The sequence below is a fragment of the Anser anser genome, assembly GCF_964211835.1.
Source record: "Anser anser genome assembly, chromosome: 1".
Taxonomy (NCBI): Eukaryota; Metazoa; Chordata; class Aves; order Anseriformes; family Anatidae; genus Anser; species Anser anser.
The window spans coordinates 54,472,300-54,487,643 of NC_139720.1; the positions used below are offsets into that span (position 1 = coordinate 54,472,300).

At 44.2% G+C, this 15,344-nt stretch overlaps 1 protein-coding gene across 1 annotated transcript in view; it reads left to right on the forward strand.

Annotated features, from left to right (window-relative positions):
• The window catches only part of MRTFA (myocardin related transcription factor A), an 80,969-nt gene that overhangs the window by 40,944 nt on the left and 24,681 nt on the right, over window positions 1–15,344 (forward strand). Inside the window, exon 3 of the mRNA XM_083835230.1 lies at window positions 9,886–9,951. Coding sequence (XP_083691356.1) covers window positions 9,886–9,951 — 66 coding nt within the window. The remainder of the gene's footprint in view (window positions 1–9,885; window positions 9,952–15,344) is intronic.

A 15,344-nucleotide genomic window follows, 5' to 3' on the forward strand; every position in this document is an offset into this window, starting at 1 on the left:
CAACAGCGTGAGGATGAAAATAGATCCTTTTGCTTTTGACTGTGTATTTGCTTCTGATTCCATATTCTTCTGAGACCAGTTTCTTCTGCAGGTTTTAGATTCTGCTAAATTAGCTGTATCAAAGAATCCGTATTTGTCTGTTCCCAGTGAAAGAGCTACTTAATGTCTCGTAACATGCACTCACTAGAAGATAATACATGCAAGTATTCCATCATCATTTGAAAGCATTCTTACAAATGATTCCAATTTCATATTTCTCTTCCAACAGCAACTTCCCAACAAAAACTTTCAAAGGGAGTATTGCCTTGTAGCTGTATTCTGTTTCTAGCAGTCCAGTCCAGTCCTTTGGGACACGGTCACACAGACAATGCATCTAGTCCATCAGCAGGCATGTGGGAGCTGAATGTCATGTTAATGATCTTACATTACCCAAGAACACTTTGAGCTCTAAAAAAATGCAGAAACTTTGAAGAGTATGGTTTTATCAAGAAACAAGCCCTTCTTGTCCTGAGTCAGTTAATTTTCTCTCTTCCTCCTCTTTGTATTCTTAAATGTCCAGTCGAAATGGCCAACTCGCCCCTTTTCTATACTTTTCAGCTGCTTTAAAAAGCTTCTGGGCATTTGAGAGCTGAAGGCTTCTGGGAGTGCTGGATGAAAAAAAAAATAGCGTTACATGACCCACATTACATCCCTGGATTATTACTAGCACATCTACTGTGAAATATTTTGAAAGTTGTAGCTTTAGAGGTGAAGGATCTGTTCCATTTTTTTAAAGAATTGTATTCCCGTTCCCATCTGTAACAACTTTTTGTGCTCTCAAGAGGATAAGAAAGAAAAGGTAGTTGTGAAAAAAGTTTCAAGTCCTCTGTACTAGATCTGCCTTCGATGCAGCTGTATTGCTTTCTTGGTTAAACCTCCTCAAATATCGTCCCTGTTGGACAAGCAGAGCAGGGTAAGGAGTTCATCAGTGTTCATAAATATTCACCAAAATTACATGAGACACCTGCCCATCTAAGCATACAGCAGCAGGATGTGCTGATTTCTACAGTGCTGCTAAGAAATCCACTTGAATCGTTCGTGCGATTTGCAGTAAGGAACTGCTCCTGATCCTGGTTTTGTTTCCTGTTCAGGAGTTGCTTCACAGACCTCCTCTTTGGCTACAGGGAGATGGATCTCAATCCTGCATCTCACAAAGAGGAGACCACAGCATGGGTATCAATAAATGGTTTTTGCCTCTAGTGGGAAAAGTTCTTGTGACAATTGGAGAGACTAAACCAAATTCTCTTCTTCACTCTCCCAAAGCTCATTTTCTCCGTGGTATGGTTGCTAAGGAAGAGATGAGGAAACTGCCTGCATTTTAATAGCAGCAGTCGTTGCTACAGTAGAGAAAAGAGGTAGTGGAATGTGAGATAGTCTCAAATAGTAAAGAAATAAACTTCTGCTTAACTGTCCCTTTGCTCAGACTCACTCCAAGCTATTCTTTAAAATGCATTCAAATGAACCTGATCACGTGGATGCTATTCCCAACAACAGTGGCTGCTTGCAAATTGGGAGGATCAGCTGTGCACTCTGCTGCTTCTCCTTCACCCCGCAGAGGGACGTGAATTTTTGGCATCCCCCTGCCTGGGTAGCAAACTGCCATATAATCCCTGCAGTTTGGGTGTCATTTACAGTCTGCTTCACTTAAATGCTTCTCTTTTAACTGCACAGTCTGCTTAAATGCAAAGCCAGCGTGTGTTCCCCATCAGCAGTTAGTGGATTAAAATGCTGTTAGGCTCAAAAAATTGCCTTTAAAAAAGGCCCCCAAAGTTGGCTTTTCTTTGTTGGTAATTACCATTCTAGCAAATTCTGTGTGATGGGGTGGGTGTTGTCGACCGTGCAAGAGACAGCTCTGAAAAAAAATTAAATTGTCAGCCTCAGCAATGTGAGAGTTATTTTCAAAATTAATTTTGACCATTTTATACTCAGTCATTGATCACTAACTCTTATAGCTGTATTCTTTTATAGCTTCTTGTTGACACCACAAACATTCTGTAATACTAACCACCCTTTGCTGCCCCAGTCCAGAAAGGTTTTGCAATTGGAAGTTAGCAGATGCTGCTCTTGCTGGTGTTTGAACCAGAGTCTAATCTGGCTTCCCCTTGAAAGGGCTCGTGCAAGTCAACATTTGTTTTGTAAGCAGATGTAGCTGAAAAAAGCTCAGAGACCATTTTTGGTGCAAGAGGTAGGTTTTCTCGCTACATCTCCAAGGGATTGAATTCAGTCACAAAATGAGGATATAACTTCCAGTGAAACCAATGGTTAATGTGCTGCATATTCCAAAGCTCAGTTTGGCACTGGTTACTGGTCAGATGTGACTAATACCTCAGAATCTGGGAAAAAATTCTCAACGTAATTAAAATGGCTGTTGCTGGCTGAGTGATGAGTGGAAAAGTGGCTTCACCTTTCAAAGCAGCAGTTATGCGGCACTGTCGTGTTTAAGTTAGTGTAGCACAAAGAGCTGTAATGATTTTCTTCACTAAATATCCTGCAATATTTAAATGACTTCTTTTATCATTGCATATTACAGTTAAGTTGGTTGGATATCAACTGTTGTTTTGGTGTAGCATTGTTACACGGATTGTACTGAAAAACTGAAAACTACGTCTGTGGGCTGCAAGTGGTGGCCTGGTGCGGTGCCACCTTGCCTTGGGCCATGGTCTCTGACCCTCACAAAGGAACCAAATCAGACCTCACCAGCGCTGAGGCAGGTGAATATTCTCCTAGAAGATGCTCCTGACAGGTGCTGGTGAACTAAGCGGCAGCTTTCCGTCCCAGCTCAGGCTGCATTAGTGCTTTCCTGTGAGTGGAGTGATGCTGTAGCACTGGGCTTTCTGATGGGGCGTGCAGAGGTGCTGAGCAACTTACGAAGAAAGGACCGTGACCCTTTGTGAGCATTAAAGTGTGTGGTTTGCTTTTTACTGCTTTTACTGATGCTTGCACTTTCCTCAGCCTGGATAATGAAGTTGGGCTACTTGCACTTTATCCTTTCTAGTTTCTGTCTCCAGTACATGGCCTATGCCTTGGGTTGCAAGGATGGATTTTTAGATCGGGCTAGCTGCTTTCACTGAATTAAAAACTTGATAAATCACACCTGTGAGCACCCAGCCTAGCTAGCTGAGGTGCGGGTTATGTCTCAGGGTCCCTCACTCCCTCCCTCGTTGCCCCAGTATCCAGTGGGCCGCAGCAGCCGTCCTCCCCACGCTCCTCACATCTGCTCGGGCTCTCAGTGTCATAATACCCCCTATAGCACTACTTAAGCATCTACTTGCTTTGGGCAACCGTGAGGATCTTTGGGGATTCCTTACAAGAAAGGGGTTTGCAGCGATGTGACCACTGACTGGCCCTGGACGCTACGCCGGGATCCAACGCGTGCAGGGCCTCACCACAGGCCGCAGTTCAGAGCTGCGCGCTTCTCGTTGCCGGGTCTCAAAAAACAGGAAATGCAAAATATTTTTTAAATTTGTTGTTGTAAACTTGCCAGGATATGTGACATAGTCTCTAAGACAAGGGTATTTTTTTCTCTTTAAGATGTTGAGATGCCGAGGCTGCAGCTGGGTGTCAGCAGCAGCCCTGGGCACACCATTACACACGAAGCGTGGCTTAGCAGCAAAGGGGGTTTCGGGTATGTGTGTGTAAAGGCAGGTCTGCTGTCACAGATTCAGATGACAGGCTGCAAAAAGCACCTTAGCTCCTCATAAATATTTGTTCTTGCTTACTACTGGTGCACCCCTGCACTGTGACTAGAGCTGTGGCCTAAGTGTCCGTGTGGGTGCAGCCTCTGTACGTTAAGCACGTGCTGCCTCGAGTTGCCGCCAGCCATCAGTAGGCAGTGCCTATGGGTTCAGTGTTAATGCAGTTCTATGGCAAGATGAACAAAAAATGAGCACATCTTGCTACATTTCTTTAACAGTACAACTCTGTTGGTAGTAGCTGTATTGCTGTGTTACTTGTCTGTTACTACACACCCACACAAGTGCTGCTCTACCCCTCTTCTAAAGCGCTGCCAACAGCCCTCTATACCATCTTCCACATTGCTCTGGAATGTTTTAGTAATTCTTGAAAGGGTTCATTAGAGACCTAGAAGCCTTGTCCAACTTTAATTATATTTCAGAGCTTTTCATTCTTGTGAAATAAATCAGTTATTCCCATTTTTGGGTGGAAAAATCAGACAAGCATATAAAGCTTGCAAAATATTTCATGGACTGGGATACAAGTTCAAGAAAAGAGGCAAGTAAAAGAGTCCCGGTGTGGAACTTATTTTCCCGCCTGCAGATATATACTCTTCTTTATATGACCTGATTTATTTCTAACTTGAAAATTAATTTAAAGTTTAAGTACAGGTATAAAGGAAACAGAAGGTTGTTGGTTTGTGATTGAAGAACTTATACTCTAGCCTGTCTTTGAGTAACTGAATTTCTCTGGTTATTCTAGACCTTTGGCTGAGCTCCATGTACAACAGCCTTGGATTGGCTCTTGGGACATCTGTTAATCTATATATAGGATTCACACACTTGCACACGTAAACAGGTGATCTCCTAAATATACAAAATGCACTTGCAACTCCAAGTGCTTATTTAAGCCAAAATGAATTCAGGACTGAACTGAATTAAACCTTTTTGCCCTCCTCCCAAAATAAACTGTGTTGGGACAAAAGGGCATTATGTTCTGATTATAACGTCTGCTTAATATGTATGCATATACATTCATGAATCCCAAGAATTACTTAATAGCTATTAAAAATATCCTGAAAATGACCTTTTTCCTGTTCTTTAGCTTAGTCCTCTTGACAGTTGCTAGTTTCTTGCTGTGAAGGGACATAGTGTTTAAAAATAAAAGGTGCATATAATGGCTAGAGAAAAAGGGTAGTAGATGGTAACTGATATAGAAATAAGTTATATTTAGAAAAATCATAAGGGAAGCTTAAGTCAGGAAGCGAGTTTTAAGCCATTTGATGAAGTCTGGCTGTCTGGCTGACACTGATTTCTAACAAATCTGGTAACAGCAGGGAGACTCAGAAGAGTGAGGTGCTTAATGCCGCCTTTGCCTCAGTCTTTAGCGGCAATACCGGTTGTTCTCCGGACACCCAGTGCCCTGAGCTGGTGGAAGGGGATGGGGAGCTGGATGTGGCCTTCGCTATCCATGAGGAAATGGTTGGCGACCTGCTACGGAGCTTGGATGTGCGCAAGTCGATGGGGCCGGATGGGATCCACCCAAGGGTACTGAGAGAACTGGCGGAGGAGCTGGCCGAGCCGCTTTCCATCATTTATCGGCAGTCCTGGCTATCGGGGGAGGTCCCGGTTGACTGGCGGCTAGCCAATGTGACGCCTATCTACAAGAAGGGCCGCAGGGCAGACCCGGGGAACTATAGGCCTGTCAGTTTGACCTCAGTGCCGGGGAAGCTCATGGAGCAGATTATCTTGAGGGTCATCACGCGGCACTTGCAGGGCCAGCAGGCGATCAGGCCCAGTCAGCATGGGTTTATGAAAGGCAGGTCCTGCTTGACGAACCTGATCTCCTTCTATGACCAAGTGACGCGCTTGGTGGATGAGGGAAAGGCTGTGGACGTGGTCTACCTTGACCTCAGTAAGGCTTTTGACACCGTTCCCCACAACATTCTCCTCGAGAAACTGGCTGCTCGGGGCTTGGACTGGCGTACGCTTCGCTGGGTTAGAAACTGGCTGGATGGCCGGGCCCAGAGAGTTGTGGTGAATGGAGTCAAATCTGGTTGGAGGCCGGTCACTAGTGGAGTCCCCCAGGGCTCGGTACTGGGGCCGGTCCTCTTTAATATCTTTATCGATGACCTGGATGAGGGCGTCCAGTGCACCCTCAGTAAGTTTGCAGATGACACCAAGCTAAGTGCGTGTGTCGATCTGCTCGAGGGCAGGAAGGCTCTGCAGGAGGATCTGGATAGGCTGGAGCGATGGGCTGGTGTCAACTGCATGAAGTTCAACAAGGCCAAGTGCCGGGTCCTGCACCTGGGCTGCAACAACCCCAAGCAGAGCTACAGGCTGGGAGATGAGTGGCTGGAAAGCTGCCTGGCCGAGAAGGACCTGGGAGTATTGGTGGATAGTCGGCTGAATATGAGCCAGCAGTGTGCCCAGGTGGCCAAGAAGGCCAACAGCTTCCTGGCCTGTATAAGAAGCAGTGTGGCCAGCAGGTCGAGGGAAGTGATTGTGCCCCTGTACTCGGCTCTGGTGAGGCCGCACCTCGAGTACTGTGTTCAGTTTTGGGCCCCTCGCTACAGGAAGGACATGGACGTGCTCGAGCGAGTCCAGAGAAGGGCGACCAAGCTGGTGAGGGGTCTGGAGAACAAGTCTTACGAGGAGCGGCTGAGGGAGCTGGGCTTGTTCAGCCTGGAGAAGAGGAGGCTCAGGGGAGACCTCATCGCTCTCTACAGTTACCTGAAAGGAGGCTGTAGAGAGGTGGGGGTTGGTCTATTCTCCCACGTGCCTGGTGACAGGACGAGGGGGAATGGGCTAAAGTTGCGACAGGGGAGTTTTAGGTTGGATGTTAGGAAGTACTTCTTTACCGAAAGGGTTATTAAGCATTGGAACGGGCTGCCCAGGGAGGTGGTGGAGTCACCATCCCTGGAGGTCTTTAAAAGACGTTTAGATGTAGAGCTTAGGGATATGGTTTAGTGGAGTACTTAGTGTTAGGTCGGAGGTTGGACTCGATGATCTTGAGGTCTCTTCCAACCTAGAGAAATCTGTGAATCTGTGAATCTGTGAAAGAGAAGTAACATTTCATACTGCTAGTGAAAAAGTGTGAGTGAGTAAAGAGTGGGTAATCTCTTACTAGTTCTAGGGGGAAAAAATAAAGAAGATTTGATAATTTGAATAAGAGGAGCAGAGTAATCATGCTGTATAGCTTTTCAGTTTTAGAAGAACAGGTCCACTCAAGTACAATTTCGTCGTTTTGATACTAGAAATTTGTTTTTTAGGGGTTTTGTCTGGGTGTAATAGACTTTTATAAGGTCTCTAACTTAGTAGTACAATACGTTTTGGTTTTAAAGAGTATCTTTGAATTTAATCAAGTAGTGCTTAAATGGTTTAAGAGCTGACTATAATCAAAGAAAGAGTTTCTAGTTGGGATCAGCCCAGTGTGGTCTGGAAGCAAGTGCAAGATGATTGCTGGTAAAGGTGTGGATGGAACAAAGATTAGTGGAGGCATAAATAACCTTAATGACAGTGAAAAAAAATGCTTTAGATCATTTAGGCAAACTGCGATAGTTGGGCAAAATGTGCATAAATACAGGTGAGTGCAGAGTTATGCACCAAGGAGCAAAAAATGCTGGCCAAACCTGTGTGGGGGAGTTTCTCCCTGAAAGTCTTTGACTCTGGGAGGGAAAAGGTAAATAAGTTGTTGAGGTAAGTGGTAGGTATAGTTGGAAAAAGTAGGGAAAGTAGGTGCTTCTGGCAAGTAAATAGCACAGTGGCAAACACAGCTAGCAAATACATTGCTAGATGTGTAACTGGGAGAAATGAGTAATACTGAGATTATCTGCACGTAAAGTTGGGGTGACAGATGCTATAGGTCTGTGCCTGGTCTGTGTACATTTAGTGAAATGTGCTAGTTTAGGGTATCGAAATGAGCCCCTCAAATGGCTCAAGAATGATGAAAATGCCACAAGAGTAAGAGATTTGATGTACAGTCACCTGACAGGGCTGAAACCCTGCGTGCTGCATGCTGCTGCTGGGCGAATGAAGTCTCACCCACTCTTGAACCCACTAAACCAGGCAGAAAACTGTTCACGGTTCTGGCCGGGGTGTGCTGTCACATCAGTGGGTCCAGCCGTCAGTCAGACAAAGGTGAGAGCCGACGCGGGGAGTGAGACTCGGTTGCAGCGAGCTGCTTGATCAAGTCCGTTTACTTGTAGCCATGCTGCTGTGGTACCTGCAGTTGGGTCAGATCAGGTCTGCCATGGTCCCATCCATTCTTCTGGCACTGGTGCTGTAGATGTGGCAGCACCTGCTTCAGCTTGTGATCGCCTCACAACGAATCCAGCAAACGAAGAGCTCTGTGACAGCCGTGAGACTGTGTGAGCCCTCATGCAAGCACAAAAGTAGGAGTGAGATTGCACGGCTGGGTGGGAGGAAGAATTGGGACTACCACTTCTGTTTGCAGTTTCACGGCCAAACTGAGGGCCTGTTCCTTCCCCTCTGCATTCCCTCCTCCTCTCCGGGGCTCTTGGCTGATCCCTCGCAGGATTCGTGTGGTGCTCTGCTCTAGCTCACTCCCTCTCTCCCTTCCCTGTGCTGAAGAAAATAGTTTCCTGCCTGGGATACGTGTATTGGGAAATCCTTGTATGGCTCAAGAAAGAGAAGAACTTGACTGCACACTGTATACAGAAGTACCTTCAGAGGTAGGAATTATATTCACACTGTCATAAACTTCAAAAAAAGGAATGTCAAGAGCCAATGGCAGCTGACGCTAGACAAATCCAAGCATTTAAGTGCGGGTGATTAGCCACTGTGCAAGCAACCACAGGAGAGATGGATTTTTCATCTCCTGTCAACTTCATGTGAAGACCAGATGCCTTACTGGAAGGTGTATCTCGCTCAAAAGCAAACTGCAAATAGGAGGTTTAAGGAAACAGGTGAACTGTGGTGATGTATGTAAGTAGGTGAAGTGGCATCTTCTGTTGAAGTGTTTTGATCTCTGCTTTAGGGAGTGTACAGTATAAATTCGGATCTAATGTCAGAAATGAATGTATTGAACAGAAAAAAAGTACTTGAGAAAGGAAGCATAAGGGTTATAATAAGATGGCGTAGTTAGACCATAGAGCAGTTTTGTTCTCTGGTGGTTCTACTACATTTGTGCGGACCTCTGTTATGTGGACTATACAGCAGACATAAACTCGACAGAGAAACTGAAATGTAAACATAGAAGATGCCATGCCATTAATTTTATAATGTTTTCTATTGAGTGTACCTAGGAGCTTAGGCTTGATTGCAAACGGGATTCAGTGAGTGATTCGATGTGTCTGTGTGTTTGTGTGTGTGTGTGTGTGTGTGCGCGCACCACTCATGGGATTTTGCTTTTGGTTTTACGAGGTCCCTTTCATATGGAAGTTGTCTTTGACTGTAACAACAATCTTGAGAATTTTGCTTTGATTGCATAGTTTAAATGGAAACTGCTGTTATAATCTAAATGTTTAAATAATCCAGCCATTTGCATTAGAAAAAAATAGGTAACTGTATTCCATACAGGTGATGCATATGTTCTATAACACTCAAATAAACTGGAGACATACTAGAGATAAGGGATCCCTTTTGCTGTGGAACAAGGACACTTGCAGATACGCCCATGATATTTCACTTTCATTAGATGGTTCTGAAGGTGGAAGAATTCCTGTGCCGAGGAAGGCAGTCAGTCTTGTAATTTAGAGAAAGCTTAATGACCAACAATTTTGTCATATCAATTTAATCTGTAATTAGAGTTTTGAGGAGTCATTAGCAGGTGGGGTGTCTCCGCTTTTACTGGAGGACTGTCAGACAACGTTCTTCTCTGTTTGTTTTTTAATGTTAATGGCTTGAAAGAACTTGGAGCTGTAGAAAGAATTGAGAAACAGGCCTGGCTTTGCGGATTTTTATCACCCTGCCAAGACCCTTTGCAACTTCCTCTCCTTGTTGCCCGCAGCAGAATACGGAAACCTCGCTGCTTACGGCTACTTCTGCAATTGCGTGCTGCAGGGGAGTTGGGTGGGAGGGAGGTCTTCTCGTCCTGCTGCTCGCTACTGCCTTGGCATCCAAAGGAGAGAACAAGATGCGTTTGAAAATGTATCCTCTGATGTTTCTCGCACTGATGGGTTTCCTTCTCTTCCCTCTCTCTGCTGTTGTGCAGTGCTGCAGTTGAAGCTCCAGCAGCGACGCACACGGGAGGAGCTGGTGAGCCAAGGGATCATGCCGCGTGAGTATCACTTAAACGCTTTCTCTTTTTGTTATTATGCTTGTTTTTGAGTTGGGACTGGTCTCACAAATGATGTGAAAGATCTAATTCTCCGTTCCTAGATGAAAAACATCATATAGAAGAGCCCCACCCTGTTACACTCAACGTTGTCCTTCTGAAGCGTTGGTACTCTAGGTGCGGGGCCACCTCTGATACCGAGGAACAGAGCAATGGCTCCAAGCGTAACCGTACTCCAAAACAACGTTTGTATTTGATGGTAGTGAAGAGTCTTCTGGAGACCATGCTATGTTTGAAGAGTCTGATATTCTTGACGCATGCTGATAATCACTCTTTTAACAGGCTTCCTGCCTTTGCAGTTTCTGTTCTTGTTTGTCAGCTCTGCAGACCTCAGAGGCAGTTCTATCTTTGTATGTACATATTCCATAAACCTGGTGAAAACTGGCAGCACGTACAAGATGTTAACCAAGGGGCCATGTTTTATGTTTGTAGCTAGAACATATAGCCAGCAAGGGACCTATGGGCGTCAGCCAGTCCCCTTCTTGCAGGAGAAAACTAAGCCTGCAGAGCCAGAGAACATTAATATACTTGTCTGGGTAGACACATTGGAAATCCCTTAATGCCAAGCTTTAATAAATTCTCTGTCAGGTTAGCACTGGAGAAAAGATTTTTTTTTGTTTCCCACCCCACACATACACTTCTGAGCTAAATGACTTATAGGTAACAACTCGAAGCAAGACCAAAGAGCGAGCATTTAAGAGTTCCTCTCAGTTTCACTTAACAGCTTCAATAGAAGGCAGAGGCTCAGGTAAATGTTTCCTTCTTTCAAAAACTTCTCTCCTCCCCCACTTCACACACCTTATTTGAAGACAATGTAGTAATGAGTTTCTCATTCCTTCTATTTTTGGGGTGCACGCTGTAATATGACACAGCGATGTGACTTAGGCTTTCCTAATGTCATAAGGTTAGGCTGTCAGCTCTCTCTCTGAATGAAGAGAACCTGTCAGCACCCCTCTGTCAGCTGAAGTGGCTCTCTGGAAGGTAGTGAAATGCTCAAGATGTTTCTGGGACCCCTATTTAAAATTCTATTACCAAATCAAAAAGGAAGGATTGACCTGTCTGGATGTAGTACATCACACTTGTCTTATTTTTACCTGGGGAATTCATATATGTGTTTCTACAGAATACACTTAACTTGCTTTTGGATGAAAGATTAATGTCCCAGTAGCTGTGTGCTTTTGCTCATGTTTCCCAGAAGCAAATATTCCTAAATGTTCCTGACTTCTTTGTGGTCTTCTGCTGTAGGTGGATATGTATGCAAATCTGTATTAGGTTATGTTTAGTACTGGCTTTCTTCAAAGCGTGGCTGGCCAAACTTGTGATTCCCGAGAGGGGTCTGTTTTACAGGCCCTTTGAAAATGATGCCCTTTCAAGTAATTCAAGTAAGGCACCCAGAGTAATTAGTCAGTCTTAAATTTGCTTAAAATATAGCCTAAATAACGAGTCTTTGCAGACTCGTACCCTTCATTGCTTCATTTATGTCTCTTACGTGTGAATTTCATGACAGACCAAAGAAGAATGCTCAGTGAAATATCATTGCGAAAACATTGGCACCACATTAAAAGGTTCTTTCTTCAGTGAAGAAAAAACATTTTAGCAGATCTGCTCTAAACATGATTTAAAATTATTTCTCTCCAAGCCATGGTATCATTTACCCATACCTGCCAACTGGAAATAACCACACATAGGGAAATGTTTAAACCATTATTTGTCTGGGCCATTTTTAATGAGAAGATCAGATGTGAGACGAATTGTGATACTTAAAGCAAAGTCCCATTTTTAACCTGAGAAGTACGGGAGATGACTAAGGGCCCTGTTCCTTCTGAAGGCATCTGAGTCACAACAGCTTTGCTCCTACTTTCTGCCGTTCAGAATAGACATTTTAACTTTCCACTGAGAATGTGCAGGTCTCCTGTACTCTTTCATGTCTCTACCATGTAAACCCCGTCTGTGAAAGCATTTATGTACTTATCCTGTTCCGCTGTCACCTGCTGCTATACATAGCTATAGCGGACCCCATGTCTCCCTCTTGAGTTCGTTACTCAGGAAACCAGCCCTGCACAGCCCTTTATCATGATTTAACAAAAATTAAAACTGGGAATCCAGAGGATGATTTGGCGCTGAATTAAATGAGCTGGCGTGCTCTCTCCACGGGAAATGCTGGTTGGCTCCTAGCCTGTATTTCCCATCTGGAGAGCCTTATCATGCTGGAAAGAATTGCAGTGGTTATGGTTGTACCTAACAATAGCATTACAGCTTGAGTCAGGAAGGTGCTTTTGAAGTCAAACTCCTGATTGCACGTGCCTGCTGTACCTTGCTTTGCACAGCAAAAAGCTCACAGAATTTGAGAGTTGTATTAAATAGGGATGAAACTAAACCGAAGAATATTCTGCCTGCAGCTAGTACTCATTTGGTCCATGAGACCAGACTAGGGCTCATCTGACACACCACCTCCTGTTTCACTTTCACATACAGAGTGTGGATGTCAGTTCCTCAGTATCAACTGTTTTTCTTGGCAGATTTGCTTTTATTATGCTATCCCAGATGTTCATTTGGATTTAGCCTTTAATTCTGTTCAGTTCCTGGATCTCATCACCAAACAGACCTGCAAAAATCCATGAACCAAGAATGGAGGAAGTAAAAGTTCTTGTTTTACATTAAAACCTATCTGTTGTGCAAGCTCACTTTAGTACTTTTAGTTCTCCTGAATGCAATACCATTCTTACGTGGTGTTTGGATTGAGCTTGTGAATTGTAAATAAGAAGTTGTATTTCAGACTTCCTTCTACACAAGGCTTTTGGACAGCGTAAACCTGAGGAGTGGGAGAATATGTGTTTGTAAAGGAGCTGATGCTCACAGTAAAGAGCCTGAGAGAGTCACACTGTTCCTGCTTTGCTTGTTCGAAACAGAGCAGGGAATTGCTTTCTTTGTTCCCATGTGGAATTTTGTTTATATGGTAGGGAGGAAAGGCAAACGTTTCAACAATTTTATACCAAGTACACTTAATCTTGCTTGAGTAACCTTTCCAGCCCACCAACCACCTACAGCAGGGCTACGCTTCACTAAAGGATTAGTGTATTGTAGATAGAAATAAAACATTTATAAGCAGTGACGGAGGACTCAAAATAATTTAGTTTAATGCTTCATTAATTCTTCTTGCTTTGCTGTTATCACTTTGCATAACCTTTTACTAGCAGCAGGATTCATTAGTTGAAGGTTAAAACCGTGTATTGCCTGTAGGAAGGAGGTGATAAGCAAGTCTTCATCTGCATCGGACATGCCTGTGATTTGAGCTAGGACTGTGTCTAGAAACAAGGAGAGTTTTCATACTTATTCAGGTTTTGGCCTATTTTCTGATAGTGCCAATAGAGAAGCTCTTTGACTATTTGCATTTTTTTTTGTAACTATGCAGAAGTGATTTTCTTATTCTCTTAAAATGCAAACTAAACAAAAACTCCTTCAGTGCTCAACTGAACCCTGTCTTGCTGTAGGAGAACAGACAGAAGCTGTCAGTGTCAAATTTAAGATACAGCTATTGTAAGGTTTTTGCTTTGTTTTGTTAGAATTACAAGCCCAGTTTTCCACCCTTGAAAAGAATGTTTAGCACAACAGCTAATATTCATCTGAGCAGAAAGACACGTGGAAAGTATCTTCAGCTACAATTTTAGGGGAAAGACATTTGGCCAGTGTAGCAATATTCTGCCTTGCAAAACATGTTTTGCTTTTTCTGTTTGTTTTCTGTGCCTGTTTTAAAGCTTCACATGCCCCTTGTTTTATCAGCCGGGGACTGTGATCTTTGGCTTCTCTTTGCAGACACAAAATAGAGCCAGTTAAGGCTTTCATGTGGCGCAGTCCTGCAGGGAAGCTGCCGTTGTGACCATTAGATTCACCAAGCAGATGAAGCAGAAGTTGAAAATTGTTTCTGGGAATGTGCTTTGTGTTGCTCTATGCATTGCTTTGTGAATATGTGAAAGGTGATGGAGGCAGCCTTTGAAAAGGGCATTGTCTGAACTGAGAGCTAAGAGGAGGGGAGCTGCAGCACAGGTAGAGATTTCCATGTGCGTCTTTCTTGCTTCAGTGTATTTGCTGCTTCCCAGTTTTGAGCCCACATGCAATTACTTTGGCTGTGTATTTGGGTTCTAGGATGCCATATACACACAGTGTGTGAATGTATGTAGAAGGCAGATGTTAAAAAAAGAAAAGAAAAAAATGCTGCTGTCCTCTCCAGCATACGGTACTTGGCTCAAGTCCTTGTAAACTTTCTAATTCCTACTGGCAGTTTGGGGTTTTCATCCCATGAACCCTCTGAGCTAGTGCTTGCTTTGCTGTGGCAGTTCAGAGAATCAGAGAATCCTACAACGGTTTGGGTTGGAAGGGGCCTGTAAGGCCACCTGGTTTCAACCTCCTGCTACGGGCAGGGACACCTCCCACCAGACCAGGTTGCCCAAAGCCCCATCCAGCCTGGCCTTGGACACTACCAGGGACAGGGAACCCACAGCTTCTCTGGGCAACCTGTGCCAGTGCCCCACAGCCCTCGTAGTAAAGAATTTCTTCCTAACGTCTAATGTAAATGCAGGAATCTAATCTTCATGCAGGAGTGCATCTGGCGTTACCTCTCTCTGCTGGGACCAGTACTGATTTACAGTATTTTGTCTTCTCTTGTCACAGCAACTGTTCAGTGCAAATCACACAATAATTGGAAATAGAGCCTCTCCTCATGCTGAGCAGTTAGAAGATTGCAGTCGGGATAGAATCCAGAAGGGCTGGCATTTGTGCTGTTTTTCTGATTTGTCTGTTTTTACAGGCTGCCGCGCTGAGGTTTGCTGTAGGTTTGAATTACCAACGCTCCAGTGCAGTTTCCTACTTGGACATGCAGCCTGTTGGTTACTTGAATGTTTTGGTATACGGCATTTGTGAATCCCGTGCCGCTGGGTCTCCTGAGGAGGGTATACTTCATCTCTGCACCACACCACGGGAGCACACGGTGGTTCAATAGAAACATGTTGCATGATTAGGAATGGGGGTAAGGCAGCAGGCCGTTAATCATAATCTCAGTAGGCCTGTCATATCACTAGGTACTTTTTTATTTCTAGGCATAAGGTTAATGGAGAAAAGTTAGTATCTGTTCTAAAACAAAAATGGTGTTCCCTTTTTCTGGGGAGAGGGGGCAAGAGACATTGCTCAGAATTAATTCTAAAGGCATTGTTGCTACTTGCTGGGGGCACTTAAAAAGTGATTTTAAGATATAGAACACAGGCTATGTTTTGGCCTATCAGTAATCGTATATGCAGAGCCTGTAAGAGGCCTTCTGCATCCGTTACAAGAAAACAGTTGAG